The sequence below is a fragment of the Apiospora marii genome (genome assembly GCF_038362585.1).
Source record: "Apiospora marii strain CBS 49790 chromosome Unknown utg000004l_segment0_segment1, whole genome shotgun sequence".
Classification (NCBI taxonomy): Eukaryota; Fungi; Ascomycota; class Sordariomycetes; order Amphisphaeriales; family Apiosporaceae; genus Apiospora; species Apiospora marii.
Window position 1 is genome coordinate 1,258,054 of NW_027117376.1, and position 23,251 is coordinate 1,281,304.

The 23,251-nt window shown below is 53.1% G+C and overlaps 5 protein-coding genes across 5 annotated transcripts; 4 read left to right on the plus strand and 1 right to left on the minus strand.

Moving 5' to 3' along the window:
• Positions 1–267: 267 nt before the first annotated feature.
• On the plus strand, positions 268–1,103 carry PG985_007342 (uncharacterized protein; the record flags this gene model as incomplete). Its single annotated transcript, XM_066827111.1, has 2 exons — positions 268–559; positions 616–1,103. The coding sequence occupies 2 exons, from the start codon at positions 268–270 to the stop codon at positions 1,101–1,103; spliced, it is 780 nt and encodes a 259-aa protein (XP_066684786.1).
• Positions 1,104–2,036: 933 nt separating this feature from the next.
• On the plus strand, positions 2,037–3,422 carry PG985_007343 (uncharacterized protein; the record flags this gene model as incomplete). The annotated part of the gene is made up of 2 exons (XM_066827112.1): positions 2,037–2,241; positions 2,353–3,422. 2 exons carry the CDS (start codon positions 2,037–2,039, stop codon positions 3,420–3,422), a joined length of 1,275 nt encoding a protein of 424 aa, XP_066684787.1.
• An 879-nt stretch (positions 3,423–4,301) lies between these two features.
• Positions 4,302–8,511, minus strand: PG985_007344 (uncharacterized protein; the record flags this gene model as incomplete). Its single annotated transcript, XM_066827113.1, has 4 exons — positions 4,302–4,523; positions 4,888–7,735; positions 8,075–8,336; positions 8,478–8,511. The coding sequence occupies 4 exons, from the start codon at positions 8,509–8,511 to the stop codon at positions 4,302–4,304; spliced, it is 3,366 nt and encodes a 1,121-aa protein (XP_066684788.1).
• A 6,264-nt stretch (positions 8,512–14,775) lies between these two features.
• On the plus strand, positions 14,776–16,803 carry PG985_007345 (F-box domain-containing protein; the record flags this gene model as incomplete). Its single annotated transcript, XM_066827114.1, has 1 exon — positions 14,776–16,803. The coding sequence occupies one exon, from the start codon at positions 14,776–14,778 to the stop codon at positions 16,801–16,803; it is 2,028 nt and encodes a 675-aa protein (XP_066684789.1).
• Positions 16,804–18,031: 1,228 nt separating this feature from the next.
• On the plus strand, positions 18,032–19,337 carry PG985_007346 (Transcription factor tau 55 kDa subunit; the record flags this gene model as incomplete). Its single annotated transcript, XM_066827115.1, has 4 exons — positions 18,032–18,303; positions 18,354–18,792; positions 18,914–19,086; positions 19,181–19,337. Coding segments are annotated over 4 exons (1,041 nt in total), but the record flags the coding sequence as incomplete, so codon positions are not given.
• Between the last annotated feature and the right edge of the window lie 3,914 nt (positions 19,338–23,251).

The window sequence follows — 23,251 nt, forward strand, 5'->3', positions numbered from 1 at the left end:
TTGGCCAAGTAGAGCTGGGGTTATGTGGGTCATCAGCGGAAGTAAACGCTACTTTTCTCCGGGCCCGCCAAAAACTTCCCAAAAGTTCAATGGCCATGGGCAAGTGCGATTTACATGCTGCTGAAAGAGACCCCTCCAAACTTAAGTATTATCGCCATAAAAGTTGCAGCAGAGGTCGCAAACAAACAACGACGACTTTTGCTTCTGGAGAAAAAAAACGTGCTGCCAGATCAAGCCAAGAAACGACCCCATATCAGACAAGTAGCCATGGGCGACTTCAAGAGAAAGCATTCCGATGGCGATGCCGGCTCGCAGGCACCGAAGCGACGCAAGAACACGAACGGCAGAATAACCAAGGCCCGGCCAGACAACCTCAACTGGATGAAGAAGCGCGCCAGAACCATCGAACGTCGCTTCAGGATCGGCCAGAATTTGCCTGCGGACAAGAGGAATGACCTCGAGCGCGAACTCGGTCATTACAAGCAAAAGATCCAGGAGGCGAGCGGCGGAAAGTACAGGGGTCAGATGATCAAGAAGTACCACATGGTGCGGTTCTTCGGTAAGCCACGCCCTTCAGTTGTCTGTCCGAAAACATGGGGCTAATTCTATCCATAGAGCGCAAGAAGGCCGACAAACTCGCCAAGCAACTTACGAAGCAACTACGCGCATGCGAGGATGCAGAGGAGCGAAAACAACTGGAAAGGGATCTTCACGTCGCCGAAATCGACGGCCAATATGCCAGGAACTTCCCCTTTCTCGAGGCCTACGTCAGTCTTTATCCGGTCAAATCTTCAAGCGCCACGACACAGGACGGCGAAAAACCAGAAACCCCGAGCGCGGCAGCGCAAGCTCTGAGAAACGAAAGACCACCGATGTGGCACACGATAGAGCAAGCAGTAGCAGAGGGCACACACGCACTAATTGCGATCCGAGAACGCGACATACATAGCCGTGCTGGGAAGAAGGTTAAGGCCCAGGACGCTACATCTTCCTCGACAGACAGCAAGAAAAAGGACGTGAAGATGAAGGACTCAAATTCCACAACACAGGCCGACAACGACAGCGGCGATGAGAGCGACGGTGGGTTCTTCGAGGGGGCGTAAAAAAGCGCGGAGAAGGAAAAATCCCCCAAGACGATATGTGTATGCATGAAGATCAATTGATACCCCAAGCGCCCAAAAGAGGCAGCCTGCAGTTGCAGTAGTCTCTGAGTATGATTGAGCAGACGCGGGGTGACAACTCCAATATTCAGCACTAAAGGGAAAGAGTGAGTCCTGCGAATACGACAACATTGGTGATAATGGTCTTCATTGAGAGTACCAGTATGTTCTTCCCAGCCGTCTCTCGGATGGTGGACGAAAGAAAATGTAAGAAGCTGTTAGAATATCCATGCATGTAGCCAAGCACGGCCCAGTCGATGAAAAGCGACCTTATGTCAGTCCTTAGATGGCCAGATTTGGGCTGGCCCGGCAGAAGTTGAGAAAATATGCCTAGCTGCCTATTATCTTCATTCGCATTGCTTCGAGTTGGTGGCCGCTCAAAGAAGGAGTCGAGGGTGAGAAGTGGTGGGCCTCCTGCAGCATGTATGTACATGTAATTATATACATCGAGTGCCTGTTATTTGCACTCAAATCCAATTGATATATAAAATGCAACCTGCTCCCATAGCAACTATTTGCAACTAAACTCGTTTCCCCTTCGTCCATGATTTCGTCTTCTTTATTCCTTTACAAAACCTTCTCAAATTCTCTATAGACAAATTTTTTTACTTCGCGGCGACATATGCAGCCTGATCGCCTCGTTGCAATAAGAAGCTGCCGCATCTCAGTTTCTCAAGGTACTTTAACTTGACCAACCCCACCATCAACCCGCGCTTATATCACACCTCCCGCGCTCTGTTGATCAAACTTCGATCTTAGCAGTGCCTCATTCACTGAAGATACATACATAGTATAAGAACCCGGATGGGTCTCTTGCCATCTCCATCTTCATCGTGCGAAGAGAGGTAGAGACGCAAACAGAGAGCGCGCGCCAAGATGTCTTCTTCGCTCGGCGCCACTGTCTACAACGACATCCTGCAATGGGTCAACATGCAGCAGCAGCTCGAGATCTCGGGCCAGGCCTCCACCATGACGGCCGCCCAGCGCAAGGCCGTCAAGGACCTGCACCAGCTCATCAAGCCACGAGGCCTCATCGCGGAGCCCGAGCTGGGAAGACAGGACTGGATCGGATTACTTATGCGTGAGCCAAATCAATTTCTTTTGCTTTTATTCCTACTTCTTGGGCCTATCTGACTGCATTTGTATCTGTACATGCTTATATCATGCCCATATACTTACAAGCTCCCCCCAGGCTACCGCCAAGCCAACCCCGACTCGCACAGGGTCCAGTTCACCGACGAGCCCGTCGAGGACCCCCCGGCGCCCCTGCGCTGGCACTGCTTCTGCCAGATCGCTGAGCACCGGGAGCCCTTCCCGAGCGCCGCGCGGGGCGTCGATCCGGACACGGGCCTGCCGCCGTCCTTTGCCAAGAAGCAGACCGCGAAGCACTACGCCGCCCGGTGCGCCGTCGAGTGGCTCGTGCAGCAGGGTCTCATGCCGCACAAGCTGGCGGTGGAAGTCCCAGACGCCGCCGCTCTGAGAATGGGGGCCTCGTCGTCACCGACGGCGACGACGCGGCCGTTGCCGGTGTCGTCATCTCCGTCTTCGCCCGAGGCCAAGAGACAGAAGATGACGGCATCGGATCCGGCTGAGTCGTCGTCATCGTCAACGTCGTCGACTTCGATGATCAAAACGGAGGAGGAAAGTGGCAGACCTACTGCATCGAACGAGGACGATGACACCAACATGTCGGGAGGATCGTCCATCGGCACCATGCCGCCCCGGTCCTCCCTCATAGAAACCGACGCCGTGGCCAAGCACCCCCAGAACCACCATTCACAGCCCCAGCCCCCGTTGATAAACCTCTTGACCACCTCCTCCACCGACACCAGCGCCAGCAACAGCAGCGGCGGGACCCCCATCGTCCCCCCCTCAGAGCCGCGCACCTCGCCCCCGGCCTCCACCATAGCCAACATCAACATCAACGCCCACGCCCCCGAAGAAAACAACAACGTCGGCGAGAAGAAGGCCACCGCGCAAGTAGCCGAGCTCTCCGCCGCGCTGGGCATCGGCGCCCCCCGCTACGAGGTGACGCCGGACCCCGAGAACCCGAGTTACTTCTCGGGCCGCCCCGTCTTTCACTCGATCCTGGAGCAAGGCCACTTCCCCCACGGCACCGGCCACGTCGCCAACGTCTTCGGCAAGACCAACGCCAAGGAGGAGGTCGCGAAGCGCGTGCTGGCGGAGCTGCGCAAGATCAAGCAGCGGCGCGACGACGTCAAAAGGGAGTTGCTGGCCGACTTGGGCCCGACAGTTGGCTAGGAGAAGAAAAAGGAGAAGAACAAACAAAGACGGAAAAAGCGAGGTAGCCTGGGAAAAGAACATGCGATATTAATACGGTCTCTTATATCTAAACTGATAAGAGGTTAGTTTCCTTTGCAGTTATATCGGGTCTTTCACGAAGCTACGATGAATATGAATATGATGAATTCCAGAGGCGTTTTAAGGTCTACTCAGGGGTGGCTGGCTAGCTACGACTTTGGTCTCGTACCAGGTGGGTGGTTTAGCTAGGTAACCAATTAATGATCACACGCGACGTTGCGAGCACAGCTGACGATGGTATTGATGATGTAGCATTAAAGCTATTTGGTTCTGATCTGATGTGAATCTGGCCATGACCGTGTAATCCTGATCTCATGCAGTTGCCAACGAAGAAGAAGTTTTACCGCCGACTCCTCACCTATGTATTGTCTGCCGGCAAGCTTTCCAGTATCTTATGCAAAAATAACCAAACAAAGAAACAGGGAACCAAAACAGTCTATTCTACCGGGGATTCCTGCAAATTCGTTTGACGCTCTGGAGGTTGTTTCGAACGTATATGACTTGTTCCTTCTCGCATAAGCATCTGTGCCGTCGTCAAAATGCTCAGTTTGCCTGCTTCTTCTTCTTTCCCATGCCGATCTTCCAACTCACTGGCGCTGCGTAATATGCTGTAACTCATAAAATCTGGAGAACCGTCCATCGCGCCAAAGCACTGAAAACCTAAATGCGGTCTTTCAGGGGTATCATCGTCAAATCAAGCACCTCGCGCGCCCTGGGCCCTTGCGCACCTTTGTTGTCCTTTCCTACCAAGTTTCCTCCAGCCTCCAAACCCCCTCTGCGTCGTCATACCAGGCTTCGCCCTGCTCTAGTGCTCGTTGCCTATTTGTTCATTTGACACCAAGGGTGGTCAAGTACCTGCGTAATATCGTAACGTTGTGATACGTCTCGGTTGAGCATGCATCGTATGAGATCAATACTCTCATCGCTGATGGTGTAGGGGACCCGCAGATCACGGTCCATAATCTCGTCAATGCTGTAAAAGGGGTTCTCCTTGTAGACGATTGTGTAAAGAAGAATACCCAGAGCCCACACGTCTTGCTCCTTGCCACCATAGGGTTTGCCTGCCAAGACTTCGGGTGCCGCATAATCTGCGAGCCGGTTAGCACACGTCGCGGTAACAATGTGTATAGCATGGGGTTGACGTACCTATGGTGCCTACGAAAACATCGAATGGTCCACTCTTAATGTATGCTGCGCTGCCGAAATCGATGAGCTTGATATGGCCCTCACCGTCCAAAATCACATTCTCGTCTTTAATATCCCGATGCACAACCTTGGCCTTGATGTGGAGGTGGTGTATAGCCTTGGCCACCTGGGTGAAGATGCTGCGACATTCGTCTTCTTCCATGTTGGCGCGCAGCTCGATGTAGTCGAAGAGATCCATTCCCGGCAGCCCGTGAGGTACCATTTCGATGTAGTAGTTGATGTCGTCCTCAAAGAAGTCTTCCATTTCCTGGATGTTGGGATGTTTAAGTCCGTCCCTCCCAAGATAATCCAAGACGTGAATTTCCAAAGGTACTGTACCCAAGCGTCGGTCCCTAGTCCAGGTGTCGACCAAAATGCGCCGCTTGGTGACATATTTGAGAACAACTTTTCGACCGTCCCCATACTTGTAGCGGGCCAATTTGACTTGGCCATAAGCGCCCTGGCCCATTTCCTCCAGTATGACAAAGTCGTCGATTGATTTCTTGCCTGTGTGTGGCTCAACGACTTGTGGCACGGAAACAGGCATCGCCGGCGGCTCGGGCTTCGTCGTGCCCGTGATTTTAGCTGCAGCGCTCTTCGCAACGTCCTTGAGTTGTTGAGCCAAGACTGTAGCTGCAGAGGATTTGCGAGGTTCGTCGGAATCAGACCCTACGTCCTGTGGTGTTGGTGCCGTCGTCTGTCCGGGAGAGGGCTGGTGCAGTGGTGTTGCTGAGCCAGATACATACGGTGAGCCAGTTGCGGTGGCGGTCGTTCTCGGCGCGTGGAGGTGTCTGGAATAAGTGATCCATAATGCATACACTATCTCCGGACCGTGTGTGGTTATGGCTTCCTCTACCGGAGAAGACTCGTCGTCACTCGCGCCACTGTCATTGCCAGATTGCCTTTCGCTTTTGACGACTCGCATCTGGACGTCGATCTTGAGTGATGTCCCATCCCTGTGCTTGGCTGGCAGCCCTTCCGGGTTGAGGAAATTGGTTGCGGCATCAGGCCGCCCATCTCTGACAGCGTGGAATGCGGCGGCTTTTCGAAAACTATGCTCTGGTATGACGATGCCGTCGTGTAAGTCGACACCTTCCTGCTCAATAAGAATTCTGACGATTCTGTCGAAATCGGGAATCAATGTGTTGATGGGGAGGCCCTCCGATTTTTCGTACCCGAAGAGAGCACCACAAAAGACCGAATTGGAGCTCTTGATCTTCATCTCATCTGGGTCCACAACCACGATACCCGCAATGTGCGGAAAGCTTGACACACGCAGCTCCGGCTCGCCTTGAGTCTGGTGAATGGTGGCCGGAATGTTGGCCATACCGCTATTGCGGCAAGTGAAATATCTACGTCTTTCGATTTGCGCATAGTCGATAGCACCGTAGCGAGGATCGATCCCTTGGCGGGGTATCCGAGGTATAAGCCTACCCACATCCATGCCGGGTTGCAGCATCTCATCGCCAAACAGAGGCCCTGTTTCGCCCTTAATCTTGACAACAGTGCCCTCTTCATCCAGAGTCAGAAAGGCGACATCTTCGTGGATCTCTTCGAGAACCCATATCAGACCTATCCTTTTCTCTTTCACCCAGAGACTTGCTGATCCGGTTGCACCATTTCGTTTTTGGATTGGCACCACATCGCCACACAACAGAACACCTCTCGATTTTGACGAGCCATGACTATTGTCAACGCGCGGCTTGGATGGCGTCGTATCTCCGCTGTGGACGGTTTGTGCTCGGCGAGGCGGGGCTTTTGGCGGTTGCGCTCTCGAATTGGGCTTGCTTAGTAATTGTGCAGTTATGCCTCCACGACCCCCTAACAGACTGGATCCACTTGTAGGCGGTGGTGATGTGGGAGTTTCTTGAGTCGAGACTTTAGTCAACTCAGGTTCGGCATGCGATAGTTTGCTCTCCAGCCAGGCACGCCTCTCCTCTTGCACGACTTCCAAGATGCCCATCTTCCGAACCTCGGCTTTGGTGACACCGAAGACAAGACAAGCTAGATCATTGGCAGCTACAATCGTCCATGGGGGCTTCGATTCTGTGGTGAAAATGGCCTGCGCAGCAGGAACCCATCTCGTAGAGTGCCCATGCACCGCAGAGCCAAGGCCTGGAGGGCCATTGAAAGCAGGCTGTGACGACAGCGCCGGAGATAGTAGCGCCTCGGGATAGGCTGATATTGTCGACCCAGCTTGACCATGTACGAAAGGCTGGGCCATGGCGTCCATCAGCTTCTGTTGCATGGAGACAGGAGACACGTCTGTGTAGGTTCGTTTCAGGCTAGGCTTTCTGGAGCATGGCGGCGAAGTCTTGGCGGTGGTCGCGGTGGCGGCACTTTCGTTTGTAGGAGTGCGAGATGAAGCTTCGGAATCTGTCTGATCCTTTGCCGTGTCCTGTGGTTTCGAATCCTGTTCCCTGTTGGCCTTGGCAAGTGTTTCCGCTGCCGGTTCCTCCACGCGAGCTCTTGATTCGGCAGGGGACACCATGGGAGTCAAGAATGAGTCTGGACTACTCGTTCTGGGAATGAAGTCCTTGTCAAACACGTTGTCCCCGGACACTTCAGCAGGGCCGGTCAACGCCCCGGATACGAACGCCGACTCCGAACTCGATGGGTTACCGGCACCTACCAGCTGTGCCCTGGCCAGCAGATCGAGCATGCTCTGCGTTTCTAAATCACCGGTTAATCTAGCCTGTGCGCTCGCCATAGCCGCATTCGAGGCTGCGGCCCATCCCATTTTGTCCCTCATAAACTCTATCGACCGCTTCAGGACATTCTGGCGATTATGAATGAAGTCTTCGGACTGGTGTGCAAACGAAAAAGAGTGCAGCGATTCGGATGGGAAGCGCGTAAGATCCTCGGTGAAGCTAGGAGAGGCCGGGCCGGATGATAGGCCTGAAGGCATCATGGAGATCATGGACGACGACCTCGGAATGCCGGCAGAGGGGCTTCGTGAAGATGCAGCAGAGGATGGTAAGGTGGGAGTACGCATGGGCTGGTGCTGGCGGATGCGTCGCAGGCCAGATAGACCGAGGCCATGATCGTGGTCTGTTATGAGGGAAGACCTGTACTCGCAAATCATCAATACAATATTCGTGAAAAGATATATTTATTTCTGTCTATGTGGCATTGGCATGGCCAGGTGCGTAAGGCAATGGCTGTGCAAGACGCCGAGTGTGACCAGCGTAAGCAAGTGCAGGCAAGGCACCTGGTGCATGTGATGTAGCCCAGGTGGTGGAAGGACGGTGGACAGACGGCTAACACAGCTGAGCCAGCAGGCACATGTCTGCTGCTCCAGAGTACAATGTACGGTGTGCTTCGGGGAGAGTCGAGCTCGGGGCATAACCGTTCGGATGGGCGGCAGTAGTGAAGGAGTTGGAGGGGGAATGGGGACGTATTCGCACCTTGTGACCGAGTCATAGTCTGCACCAAGCCCTGATCCCGCGTCAAACGAAAAGCGCACTCTCGATGTCGACTCCTGCTGCTGCCTGTCGAGGGACTCTGTATCTTCGGTAACGACGGCGAGGTTGCCGGTGCTTCGGTTTTTGGGAATCTGCAGCGTGGGCGAGAGCTTGTTCCGGCCGCGGCCGCGTTGTGGCTCTCCATCATGAGGCTTGTCGTCGAAGTCGGCGCCTTTTATCGAACCATGTCCATCAGTGCCCATTCCTAAAAGCTGCGAGGTTCCAAGGCAATGTTTCTTAGGAGGGGTGCTGGGACCAGTGTGGAAATTTTGCAGTCGCCGAGGGGAAGGTCGAAAGTGGTGTAGGGAGTTTGTAGGTCTAGAGTCGCAACGATTCTAAAACTCACCGTGTCCCTGGTTCCCCCCATGAAAATGTTTCATAGTTGATCGCAAGTCGAGGTATTATACAAGGAGGCCGCGTGGAAGCTCAGAGGAAGAGCAAGCGGGGGGGCCAAGTCGTCTGTTCCGAGGAGGAGGAATGGTCGATGAGGATTAGGGTAGGAATCGAACCAATCCAACCAAGCCTCACGAAAACGACAATGAGCGGGCAGGCGTGGCGGGCGTGGCAGGCAGGCGGGTTGGGCCCAGTCAGTGCACTGCAAAGACAGTCAGTCAGGCGGATGCAGCACTGACGAGAATGGCGGCTACCAGGTGATGGGCGTCAAATTGCAATGCGCGGGGTAATAAAGTCCAGTAGGTTAGGTGCTTAGGTTCGCAGGCTAGGCAGGTAGCCTTTCTTTTAGTGGTCGGGTGCCAGCGACGGAAGCCTTGAGGAATGGGCTGGTTGTCGTACAAGTTTAAATGAGCTGGGACTGGAGCTAAAAGAAAGTAGGCCAAGAATGGAGTCAGTCCGAGGTCCAGCCAGGTGATTGAAAAGAAAGAAAAAAGGTGCTTGCTCTCTTTTCATACTCATGAGAGAGAGAGAGAGAGAGAGAGGCGAGCGAGAGAAAAGGGAAGGGCAATAACAGCGGGGACCCTCGTAAAGGCAAATGGATCCCCGACGATGATCACTTGTTGAGGGTATATGAAGTAGAAAAGTCTTGTAGGCGCTCAAGCATGTACCTTCAATCGGTATGTATGTATACTTTATATATACTTGTACTGGATTTCCACGAATGCGATGAAGCGATATTGAACGATGCGTTCCGAGGTTGTTGACTGGGCTTCGTTTCTTCGTCTCATGAGCAGTCTCGGGGAGTTAAGAAATCCTGTCGGATCTATGATTGGGCCCTCGTCATGTTAGTCAGGTGCTTAAAACTGCTTCACGATGCCTGTTGCTTTACCAACAGCAGGGTAACGTGCGGAACCGATTCCTCAAACTCACTCGCTTGTCACTAGGTCAGGGTTTTCCGGTCCCAATGGCTAACCAAGCAGATGCACTAAGGTAGGGGATCCTGTTCTTCAATGGTGGGCTTGGCTTCTTCTTCTTCTTCTTCTTCTTTTTTTTTTTTTTTTTTTTTGCGTCCGCTTGCTTGCACGTACAACGTAGCAGTAGGGCTATTCGCTTTACTTCGCAAAGTAAGAAGATTGCAGGTGCCGGGTTTTCCGTCTAACACACACAACAAGCAAGCCGTTGGTTGGGTACGCTGCTGCACGTGTAGCAATGGGTATTAGTCCACTTGTCAAAACTCTCGGGTTGAACAACACGGCTAGAGCCGCACCTTGTATCACGGAAACCATAAGCCCAATGAGAACCGAGAGTGATTCCGTCTTTAAAATCCCCGGTCACTGAACCAGAAAATCTGCTGGTCGGTGAGTTTTATGTGGTCTCGGTCTCTTGCAACAAGAGGAGGCCAACATGAGGCGGCCTACATACAGGAGGCATCCAGCGCAACGTGGACCTGGCGCGACAGCTGATCCGGTAACTGGCCCGCGAATCAGAGCGAGATGCTGCTTGCTTGCTTCCTTCCTTCTTTGCTAGACCCTTGGGTCAAGGTCTTGCCTGTCGTAATATTTGGTAGTCTCCCGCCTCGGTGGGGAAAAAGTGAGGCTGGTAGAAGAGAAAAAGAGAAAAAAAAGAACCGAAATGATAAGCTGTGGAATCAATGGTGAATGGCTTTGCAGTCCAGAGTGGAATAGGTAGAGGAGCCAGCAACCAGGCACAACAACCCGATTTTTCTGATAGGATGGATCTGCTATATGCCCCAAAATACTTATATTTAGGTCAAACGGGTCGTGTATGCTTGCAGTTGTTTTGAGACAGCAAGCAAAACAGACAGATGCCTTGGTAGATATACCAATCCATTCTCACCATAGATCCCTCTTGCTGGTTCACCGACAGCAGCATCCAACCGAGAACCGAAAGCCGTCATCGTGTGTTATGATGTCACCCTGCACGCCTTTCGCGGGATGGTACAACTGCAAAGGGCTAGAGGTCTTTCTACTCTTCCGTATCGTCTTCTGCTGGACCCGCTTCGCGAGTTGATGCTAAGTGAGTAGGGGTCGATTCCCCACTGAGAACCCTTCTCGAAAACGTGCCAAGAAGCGCGCCACAGGCGGCTTTCGGGGGGAGAATATGGAGTCGATAGGGCAGGTCAAGCTATTTTGGTGCTAGGAGAATGCAGCAGTACATCATCGTCGTGGTACAGAGCCGCTCTGATTTGACCGCGGAAGTTTGCCTTTGCAGCTGCAGTATGTTGTTCAATCCAATCTGATAGGCGGCAAACACTTTCAGACACAGATCAGATACAACCCTCCAGTTTCCGTCAAGTTGGTTGTGCAAGTGAGCATCATAGTCGGGGAGTGTGGGGGCACGGCTCGCCCTCCTCGAGGGAAATACAATGCCAAGCTCAATCCAAATGTTTCCTATACTGCTAGACCTCAGATGGTACGCTTATCAAGTGTTCTCCAGCCGTAAGAAACAACTTCACTTTCGTTAAGAGATGACGCAACTAAAACTCGAGTAATCTTTGATGCGCGCGAAGACCTCAACATAGAAACAATCGAGATCCATAACTTAGTAGTGTTCTTTTCTTCGTACCAAATGGCATCTGCAATATGCGCTTTTACCCGAGCAGGTCTTGATGTGGGGTTGTCCCGGTGTGTATCAGTATGAAGTCGACCTACTTACTTCGAGTAATGGATTTTCGCAAGTCTCCTGATTGAACCAGGTCGATACACACCCACTGGGAAATGGAGGGAAACTTATAGACTATAGACTCGTTGAACAGACATCATAGACAAATAGGAACAAGCTTGGGAGAAATGATTCCGGGATACGCATATCTAGGTAGCTAGCATCACTGCCTTGAGCACTTCTGGTTGTAAGTGGCATCGAAAGGAATATGTAGAAGCAAGTGACTATGAATATTATATAGGAAAGACCGATTTCGGGAACCTAGTCGCGCACTGCATCCGTGAGCGGGTTATAATACTAGGAGACAATCGGCATTTCGATGCCGTCCAAGGTCACACATATGGACTTCGGGTCGAGTGCTTAATGTATATCGGTATTGTTTGACTCAGTGAATTAGTAGCCAGTACTATATGCTTGTCTCGATCGAATCACATATGGTCAATCAGAGAATGAGCTTGCCCAATACCCCAACTGTGTCCTATGTCATGTCACTACGGAGATAAAGTCTTGACAACCTTGTACCCTGAAGACGGGCGTGGGTGGACGCTCGTGACTATCCGACGTCAGATATTCGAACTTCTGTTCATCCTCTGGCAGAAGCTGCCGTATACAAGGACACCCGCGTCTTCGCAGCACCCGTTTCAAGCTTCTGCTCGTCGCGAGTCAAGGTCGCTTGAGCCAGCCTCGTCTTACAACCCTATAGGTCGGGGTTCTCTTGATGAAAAGCTGTATACTGAGAGCCACCCGAGCGGTCAAGCAATTGTCACGAGTCATGTACGTTCACAAAGTGCTACAAGCACCGAAAAGACAATCATCATGCGCTGGGCGATTAGTTATGTAAGTAGGTATACTGTTTCTGGCCCCCAAGCGTCTGTTAGCGGAATGCCTGCCGGTACACTGCTTAGTCTGGGGCTTGGTGCACAAGTGTTCGTGAACAATGCATTGCCTCAACATGGAAGTTGGGGTACATATACAATCTCCTTTAGAGTGAATGAACTCTGCCGTTTGGTATGTGCCAGTAATTGCGGGAAGCAGTCATAGATAGCATTGAGATAGGCGGCTCTACGATATAGCCACCAGTGGTTTCGCACCTTGAACACTCGTACCGAACAATGCAGCACTGTCACTACTTCAGCCAGTGTCATTTATTCATAATTACTGGAAACCATATAAGCTACACTGTTTCCTTCATCGCCAAAGATCAAATATTGGACTTGAGCCGGCCTTTTCTAACCCCCTCAAAATGCTCTTCATGTGAGCAGGCAGAGGGACCCTGCCAGCCGGCTGGGATGGAGCTAGCAGAAAGAAATTGGAGAGGCAGGTGGGGCTTTTTGCTGCCCCAGCTTTCGGGTCCTCACCGATTGCGCGCCGTCTTCGAAGATGCTTCAGTCTAGCGGCTCAGCGTTCCTCGAGATTGAATACTAACAGAAAATGTATGTGGTTGGCTTCCACGATATCTCCAGCAACGTTTGGCTTTACGGAGTTGGTATAGTGGTTTGCAGGCATGATATTCCGTGGCAGAACCAAATGCGGGAGGCTGTCTTGGGCAGAGCGAAGCAGATGTGGCTTGCTCGAGAAGTAGGTCTCATAGGCTTGAACCCCTTAACCTACGGTAGCGCATCTGTACGAAGGGACCCCGTTGAAGGCCTTTCTGCAGCCAACTCCTGCATGAGAGTCCCACAAATCAACTCTAGTGCTTGGAGCTCAGGTGCTATCGGAAAAAGATGGCTGCGGCACCCAGGCCATTATGGGAAGGTGACGGACGGTCTTGTTGAGCGTCGTGATCCGGGGGCCCAGCCAGGCCAGGCCGTCGCTGGACCGGCACGACGGCCAGACTTCCAGTCCATATGGGTTGTGGCTCTAGGTCTATTTACCTACATATGTATTACTGAACGTAAGAAAAGTCGGGGTTCCGGATGCGAGCCTGCAAGATCAGCAAGCATATCACCTCAGATCAGTATGGCGGGCCATGCTTCTTGCCGTACACTTTCTTCCGTCGCAACAAATTCCAACCAGCCGATTTATTTATGCCCATGGGGAAGTCAAAAAGGAATGAGCCTGTTTCGAATGGCGAGACAATTTCAAATCGACGTTACTTTGGCAGATGTCCTGATGACAAGGTCTCGTGCAAGTGATTTGATAAGAGAGCAAGATAAGGACAGCCGATGGCCATCCGGGGCAACACGCATGATCCAACCCGGCCTCTCCTGGACATACATACTGCATACCTCTGACCATCTGAACCACTACCACCCGTTTCTCAGCTGGACAAGCACAGTAGCTGGATGGGGGTTAGAATAAAGCAGCCGGGGCGCTGGACAAAGTCAAGCGCACAGTCGGGCATCACATTGGAACGATGGAGGTGTGGAGGAGGAGGAGCGCCAAGACACGCCATGCATGGAACAAGAGCATTCCTGCCCCTCCGGGCCCTCCAGGCCCTCCAGTAGGCTTGCCCCTGTCGGCCTGCATCCCCCTCCCCCACCATTGGCGTCCCTCCTTTCTGCTGCCCCTCTATTGGATCCCTTGTGTTTGTTTTCTCCACGATAACGCCCGAGGTTCTGGATGGTTGGATGTTTCCCGTCCGAATTGCACTGGGAATGGTCAGATGGGCAGTAATGGAGCCGTTACCTGGTGTGTTCCACCAAATATTGCCATGTTGATTGTAGGCTTCTCGTGATAAGCCCATTGCATCTCGAGGGTCAATCACTGATACACAACCCTTGCCTAACTTTGCTTTGCTTCTCCAGAGCTTCAACAAGGTGCATCTACGGGGTAGACGGGGGAGGCTTATCTCAAATCCATCCCTCATATGCGCGCACCTAATATGCTCACCCACTCGTTTATATAACCGGGCGAGTCAGCTGAAAAAGTGCCGTCCTTCGTGTTCGATCCGACCGAGTCAACTGCTAGAGCCCAGTAGCTGCCACGCCAGACTCAACACGAGCCAAGAACAGGAGACAGGCACGTCGTTTCCCCGGGCCTAGCCAAGAAACTCGACCATTCACACCTCTCCATCGGTGGATCTGTTTTGAGGTCTTTTCAAACGGTTTTTGGCTACAGGCTACCTATATATCCATCTGCTGCTACTAGCAGGAGCTGTCTCTTCCGACGCTCCACGCTCCACGCTCCACCTGCACCTCGCCTCGTCGGAATTCTCAGCCTCTAGTTTATACAAGTCTCAGGCACCCCGACTTGCTCCATCCTATCTTCTCTTAAAGAAGGCCCCCCTCGTTCATTCTCCCTCCGTCTAGATATTCCAGGGAATTGTTCCTGCATCTAGAAACCTAACTGGGACAGCGCTGGGAGACACTGTCCGCTTTTAACTCTTTTGTAAACGTCAATCATTCACTTTTAGACTCGTTCGCTCTCCAAATCACTTGCTCGCCCCGCTTCCAACCCATCTCTTCCGGTTCTGTCCTACCAACAGCAGCATCTACTGCTGATATTAGGAGGGAATGCTGCTGTGAAGGGGCTTGCTTACCTGATCGATTCTGTCTTTAGCATTTGTGCTGCGCGCCTTGCTTTTGCCGAGTTACCGTACACACACATACCTGCTCATCACTACAGCCATGGCAGACATCACGGCGGATACACAGGCCCCTCCGAGCCTGGTTGAAGAGATGGTGATTGAGGAAGCACCAGGTATAACCCAACCAGAGGGTCCCATCAGAGGAAAGCGTCGCCAACGGCTTCTGCAAGAGATTCAGCGTATCTCTTCTTCGTCTTCGCTACGCCAGCTGAAACGCTCCGGCTCGTCTCGATCGCCCTATGCTACTCGGGGCAGCTTGTCCTGCGTTAGTCTCTCGGGCAACTCGCCGTTTGCTCAGTATCCATCGGGCACGTCATCTCCTGGATACCTTGCCCATACCTCTCCCGGCACACCGACGACCGAATTCCCCAACTTTGGGGAATACGAGACACGGCTTGCCGTGCGAAAACTTGCCAATGGGTCTTCGCCATGCCTGGCACCGAGCTCAATCGCATTGCCTCCCGAATACGTTGTGACCCGCTCCCGCTCCGGCACCACGCGAAAGCCTCTCTACGACTTCTGGGCCAATATGCCCGACGAGATACGGGTGCAGATATTGTCATACTTGGAACCCAAAGAGCTTGTTCGCATATCAATACTCAACAAGGAGTTCCACAGTTATTGCTTTGATGGCCAGTTGTGGACCAACTTCGACGCCTCGGAGTTCTACCAAGACATCCCTGCTGAATCCCTGGCTAAAATCATCACTGCCGCCGGACCGTTTATCAAAGACCTCAACTTGAGGGGCTGTGTCCAAGTCGAGCACGAGAGAAAGACCGAGGTCGTCGTCAAGGCATGCCAGAACCTAATCAACGCAACTCTGGAAGGCTGCCGCAACCTCCCAGGAGCCACTTTGCATTCTCTGATCAAGACCAACCAACGACTCACAAACCTCAATCTTACTGGTCTGCCTGCAGTGAGCAACAGCACCTGCAAGATCGTCTCTCAGCACTGCCCGCAGTTGGAGACCTTCAACGTCTCCTGGTGCAAATCAATGGATGCCAAGGGCATCAGGATGGTGGTTCTTGGCTGCCCCAAACTTCGGGATCTGCGGGCTGGAGAGATTAGGGGTTTCGACAACCTGGAAGTCGCCAAGGCCATCTTTGAAACAAACAACCTCGAGCGCCTAGTCTTGAGCGGCTGCACAGAGTTGAATGACGAGGCGCTTCGAACCATGCTCCATGGCATCAGACCCTCTGTAGATATACTCACAGACAGGCCAATTGTGCCTGCGAGAAAGTTGCGTCACTTGGACCTGAGTCGCTGCAAGAGCTTGACCAATCATGGTGTCGAGGCTCTGGCCCATCTGCTGCCAGAACTCGAAGGGCTGCGGCTCAGCGGCTGTAGTGCCATAACAGACTCCGCACTGGAGCCTATTGTGGCCAGCACTCCGCATCTTACCCACCTTGAGTTGGAGGACCTGACCGATCTCACGAACGGCTTTCTCTCCAGACATCTTGCTAAAGCTCCATGCGCGCCGAAACTCGAGCACTTGTCTGTTGGCTATTGCGAGAACATCAGTGACACGGGCATGATACCGGTCATCAAGAATTGTACCAGCCTCAAGAACATCGAGATGGACAATACTCGCATCGGCGATCTTGTACTGGCAGAAGCTTCCGCCATGGTTCGATCTCGCGCCGCCCGCTCGTCAACCTGCGGGGCGCGACCGTCTGTTGGCTTGCGCTTGGTTGTGTACGACTGTTCCATGGTGTCTTGGACTGGCATTCGTGAGGTGCTCTCCTGGAATGCCGAGATCCGTCAGCCGGGTGCGACGCCAACCTACCCAACGGAGATTGTCGGATTAAAGTGCCTGTACAGCTGGCAACAAACTGTGGACCAGCATACGAAGAGAGTCCTGAAAGGCGATTTCCTCGCTGCGGGCAGGCTGGAGCGGAAATGGGCCGACTACATGCAGGCCATTGAGGAGGCCGGTGCAGGCGGTGCCGGCATCCGACGCAGGAGGCGCAGAGCTCGGGAGGCTCAGCAGTTGCATGCGGACGAAGAAGGCGTCGGTGCTGGTCGGCGGCGCGCCAGGACAATGGCATCGTCTTGTGCTATCATGTAAACTGGATAAGCTGGGTGGCAGTTTTTGGTTTGTTTTTCTAGGTTTTATCCATGGCGCAACAGGGAGAACATGATACATGGGAAGGGAAGGTCCTCGGAGTCGTGGGGTTTCTTTGATGAGCGTTACGCAAGGAGTTATCATGTATAGGGGGCTGATTTAGGCATTACTCATTCTCTCTCGAGGCTATCTGATGGTCTTCTCAGGGTTGCATGTTCTAGGTACTAGCTATGAAGAATTAGATTGTTCTTATATGACCGTTACCATCATCGTTCGCAACACTTGGGTATCGATCAACTTGTCACAATTTACTGGTGTGTCCTGCTAAAACGGGGAAGAGAGGATTCTATACGACTTACTACATGCGGACTTTGAGAGGCAAGTTGATTGGTTGAGCGGAGCCGAGGTCCGATTCCCTGTATTCGGCCACGTGATCCACTTCTAAATGCACTTCTCCAGTACCTTGATCATTCCCGTGATGGAGGCCGCTCCGCTCATGTCGGTGCCCGATGAACAGGGCGTTGTCTTTTTGCTTGATCTCGATTTTCATCACTTGTCACTGTAATCGTCAGAGGCAGTCGCCGTTTTCTACCAGCTGACTACTACCACATAAAGAACCGGGGCTCTCTTGCCTGCTTAGAATAGCGAGGTGCCACTATTTACCTAGTAACTTATCCCTGACGATGTTAGTCGAGTCCATAGCGCAACCACCACAACGACTTCCAGACTTGCCGCAAGCCGTCTACTCCCACCACGCGTATTCCACCTTGGCTTCTCGAAACTGACATTGGCAATCAAGTTCCAGCGGCCTTGATTGAGGGGTTCTCCGGCGTCTTCTTCTATTTGCGGAGCAACTTGACTAGTTCGCTTCTCGAATGTCTCTAGAGGTTATCTACGTGACCCGGCATGGGGTAGGTACGACGATGTTTGCAGTTATTTCGACTTCAGTTTGGATGAACCCGTTCGTTCAGCCGCAGAAGAGATGCTGCAGCATGCCCCCTTTCACCACCCTATAATCTCCCCAATGTCTCAATCCGTTGCTTCACTGCTGCTAGATATTGCCTGTAGAAGATGCCCCGGGCTGAGACTAATGCGAGCCTCACCCTACATGCTGACACACGGAGCCACCATCACCATTACCAAGAAAATATTTGGCCGATCGTCTGTCATTTTGGGAATGGAGAAGAAAGAAAGAAAAGAAGAAGAAGAAGCTGACGATTCATTCCCCTAGTTTCGTCCGGCCTTCAATGTTGACCCGGCCACTGGGACGTACTCGTTGGCGATACGGTCGCCTACTGGCCTACCCACCGATCCTCCCCTAACGGCGCATGGCGTCGATCAGGCCAATGACCTGGCGCGACACCTACTCCAGGTCGATCCGCCAATAGATCAGGTTTACTCTAGCCCCTACTATCGCTGCCTGCAGACGATTTCCCCCTTTGTGGCAAAGCTAAAGGAGGGGGGTGGTGCAGCAGCTGCAGGTGACGGGCGCCGCCCCCAACCGTCGGCCCCCGCCTCCTCCTCCCCAGGCTTAGGCTTGGAATCAGGACCAGGCTCAGGGGGAAAAGACAGGTGGAGGAGGGGGAGAAGGAGGGGGGAAGGGGAACAATCCGCGTCGAGGCAGGCATCAGCGAATGGTACGGCCTCGCGCCGTGGGAGCACCCTACGTCCGCGCCCCTGGCGGAGCTGGCCGCGCTGTTCCCCCAGTCGCCCCTGGACCCGACCTACGTCTCGCGCGTGACGCCCGCGCGGCGCGGCGAGTCCATCGCGCAGCTGCACGAGCGGGTCGCGGCGGCCGTCGCGGCCATCGTCGCGCAGAGCGACACCGAGGGCCACAGGGCCGTCGTGCTCAACACCCACGCCGCCGTCGTGATCGCGCTGGGGCGGGTCCTGACGGGGCGCATGCCGGCCCGCGTCGACGAGGAGGACTTTGGGGCTTTTACTTGCGGGTTGAGCGTTTACCGTCGTCGTCGTCGTAGTGGACGGGGAGAGGTATGTTTAACGAGCCAAAAGAAACAAAACACACAGCAAAAACAAATATACACACGCTGCTCTAATGCTTACTACTACATGGGGGGATCTGGGGAACGTCTTGGCTAACATGCTTGTGTAGACAGCAATGACCGAAGCAGCAGCAGCAGATTCGCAAGCATCTCACGTTCGCGATGTAGCTTTACCCGAAACAGCCCAGAGCACTTGGGCAGATGGATCCGGCGTGTGCGGTGGCTGGGACTGTGAGGCAAATTCGGACTGCTCCTTTCTGCGAGGCGGCGAGGAGAGGGGATGGTAAGTGTGATTTATTGTTTACTCATCTTTCGGTTTTCTTTTTCCTTGCTTATTCTGCCACTCATACCGTCCATCCACTGATTCCACCCCCCAGGCGCTTCTCCGGCGACGAGGACTTTGTATCGTCGCTGGGCAGCGGGACGCTTGAGGACGCCCGTGCAGGACTCGGCGTTGTTGTCGAGAAAGGGGATAGTCACAGCCAGCCGCAGAGCGGTGGTGCTGCAGGGAATACGGGCAAATACAAGCTTTAGAGTGCTGCTAAAATGATGGCATGGGGAGAGAGGCCTGTCATGTCACCTGGTTCCTGCCTGCCCCCGGCTTCTAGGTGGCGCCACCACAGAGAGGAGAGGAAGATGGAGATCAAGAGAAGTCTCCGAGCGGCCTTCCCAATCCATCCGTAGCTTGGGCGGCGGACGTATGGCCGATTTTCTGGGATCTGTAGGAGTAGAAGTGCGTAATACATGCGCCCCTCTTCTTGCTGGTTTCATTGTCAGATCCCCAAGATCCAAGATCTCGCGAATCTAGTCGTCGATCGATAGCTTGCCACAATATTCGATCATGTTATGTGTATATGACATGTCGCAGATGGGGCAGCCAGCAGAGGCTAGTCTCAGCTGAAGGATATCTTCTTCAATCCTTATGCATACAGCAGCATCCCGGCCTGCTTTTCGAAGCTAAGGATGAGACAGACAAAGCACTAGAACCCAGGGGGACTAAATGGTAAGGTCATAAAGCAGCAGGTAGTTTTCCTTAAGTCCGATACTGCAATAGCCGTTGTCAGTGATGGGCTTCATCAGATCATCTGTCTGGTTTCTCGCTTTTGTTTTTGTTTCCTCTCACACATCGGTGGATGAAATCATATGATACCATCGATGTGCCGTCGCCGGCGACGACACAGTTGACGACCTCAGCCTGGTTTCCCCCCACATGTACAGGAGGCGGTCGGTCGGTCTCCTTTTTTTCTTCTCTCGTGGCATGACGCTAGTCGGGGGGTAAGTGACTGGCTTGACCGATTGCGTGGGAAACAGCGCGTGTGTGGCTGTCGATCCGGCACTCCCAGCTGCAGGTCATTTCACCATTACCAAGAAGCTGCCTTGCGTAGTACACGCAGGCTGTCTCGGCTTTTCTTGCTGAGGCACCAATCCCCCATCCTTGACGGCTTTGTTTCAGCTCTCTTGTCGAGGGGCAGGCAAAGGCCCAGAGCAGGGGCCTTTTTCGGTGTGCTAAGGTGAGAAGAGGGCGTCGATTTGTCGATCTAATGAGATCTGGTGGGAAAAAGCAACCATGGGCCGCAAGCCAAGGCTGTCATTGACTACCTGGTTTCTGGTCCGATAGGCATACTGAGGACTTGAATAGCGATTACTAACTACTAATACTGATCCATCGACGGCGTTTTTCTTTTCTTCTATTTGTTCCCCTCTGCAACTTGGTTGCCACCGGGCAATAGTCTTGTGGTGACAAGATTTAACGGGTTGGGGATCTAAGGTCGTATGGGTGAATGCCATGGAAGAAGCTACACTTGACTAGCTGAAAAAGTATCCAGCTATCTGGAGACGTTGAACACCAGAGATACACATCGAGATCTTTGTGGAGATGATGATGGGAGATGGATGAGGCTCGGGGTGGACCTCTGGGCTCTCGGTGGCGGCAACGTTTTGTATAACGTGCAGCAGCGTTTCGTCAGTTAAACTTTGTGTCCTAGTGCTACCCCATTATGTCTATTGATAGCTTGTCAAACGGGAGATCTGGGAAATTGGGGGCTTTTTGTCCACCCGTTCCTTCCTTTTCTCGGTCTTCTATTTTGCCCACCTTTTCTCAGAGTGAGCAACAAACGGCTTCTTTGGCCTTTGCCGACTACCCGATCAGTGGGAAGTGCTTACACTGGTTAAGTTACACAATTCAAGATCCACGATCCGCGCCACGTTGCTGTTGGCCTCGCGCTTTGCTAAAAGTCCGTCCACGATAGATGCACGAAGTATTATGCTTACCCCAATATTGATGCACACATGGCTTGGGTCCAAGTCTCCGCATCTAGACTACAAAGGCGTGGGGATGCATTCACCGGTCGCTGGTCCGTCACGATCTTGGGAACATTGATCATTGCTTTTCCCCGCTGGGCTCTGGCGGGATTTGGACGATCGACGCATCGTCACGAGCACAATGTAAGTAAGTGCCTTGGTCAGGTACATTCCCTCTTGTACTTGGCGGGGGGAGAAGGCGATGATGGGTGATTAAAATTCTACGACTTGTCAGAAATTGGTCAGTGGGCGTCACAGCCCGGGCAAATCATGCCTAACCAGATCCTGCTTGGCTGCAGATACCTAGGTAATCTTCATTGGAATGGGGTAGGGTGTGCCAGAGGAGGGGGGAGTGCATGAGCGCGACAACAGAAAAGAAAAAAAGGGCGACATGGGGGTCGAGGTCGAGGGACGGGGGGATGAACCGAAATTGTCCAACCTCCCGTCACCTCCCGCCAGCCCGGGCCGAGTCTCGACCCAGTCCAGACCTCCTCACTTCGGCTGGCCAATGGGCTGCCGTCGGCTGCGCTTACGGGCGCCTTTGCCGCGCGCCTTTGAACCTGACCTACGTGGTCGAACGACGTTGGGGGTTCAGTTTGTTGTTGTTGCTGTTGGTTTTGCGCATTCATCCTTCAGGGCTTAGACTTAGACGCCTGTTCGGCCAGCAAGAGATTTGCCAAATGAGCCACGGTCCGGTTTGGAATGACTTGCCGCCCGGGTCGCTTCGTCGCGGGGGCTGGCAGCAAGGCTCGTCAGGGACCCGTGAGCTGGCTGCCCTATCTCGTGCTCGGGCTTCGAACCAACTGCATATTTTCTTGCAACCCCAAGTGCAAGTTGCAAGGTCGCAGAGAAACTCCGGCCCGTCTTTTTTTTTTACTCATTAAAGACGCGCACACATATAACCCGCATACGACTGCTCCCCCTTTGGGACATGTTTCCAGGGCTGCGCCGTGCTCACGCGCAACCTCATTGGTTACCGCCAACACGGGCAGGATTTCTACAGGCCCATCCTCGCCCATCACATCGCAGGTGCCAGGACACATCTGCACAGTGTAAGCTGTTCCTGTCTGACAGTCAAAATGCGGACATGGCATGATCGGCCATGGCATAACAATGCTGCAACGACCTCGTCTTCTCTCGCACGCATTTGGCTGCGAAAGAAAGAAAGAAAACAAAAACGAGGGGGGAGCCGTGCCAGGTAGGTATCGTGGCCGCAGTGGCACACGCTACGGACAACGGTAAGGTAAGGATCATGCAAACAACAATAACCGTACTTGCCCATGCTCATGGCTGTCACGTACATGGGGAGGCGTCGTTGATAAGCATGCCCCAAATGTGCGCTGCTATCGATATCTTGCATGGGGTGGGATGTATCATGTCTACCGGTACCATTCAGAGACAAGGGTCTCCTTCGGCCCAAGTCTTCCCCCCTTGCGTAAAGATACATGGATCTGGCACATGCTTACTCGCTTCCTCTATACTGGGGTGTATCCACGACAGCGGGCTGCTTTTACTTGCAATTCCTCCGCGCAGCAACTTCGCTCTCCAGCGCCATCCTCCCATCTTTGGGTGCTGGTGCAGAAAGTGGCTCAACCTATCCAGAAAAGAGGCTGCGACATTTCTGGATCATGGCTAGCTATATGTTTCCAAGTATTAGGAAAAACAGGTGAGGCCTATGTGCCTTTTCTTTTTCTTTTCTTCCTGGTTCGAACTTGGACCTGAGAGTGCGGAGAGACAATGCCGCTGTCATTTGCGCTGTCAGCACCCCCCGGGGCGTCCATCTTTTATTTCCCTGGGGCCTGGTCGGATTCGACAGACATTGCCCTCCAAATCGAGTCACTCACACACACACACACCCTCTATAGGCGAACCTTCCTGTCGGTAACACTGTTGGCAGTCTATATTAGACACTGGGGTCTGCCAACCCCATTTGTTCCGCTTCTGTCCCTCTTCCGTGCCATACCACACTAGTTCGTTTATAAGATCCCCCGATTCCTCGTCATCCATCACCTCAACCATCGGTGTTGATGTCGTTTTGCTATCCAAGCCTTTTCTCATATTGCATTGTCCCCTTTGCCAGTTTTCCTACCCATATCCCTGCGACATGGGGATTGTGCGCCACAGCAGCTCAGCAAAGATGAGCACGG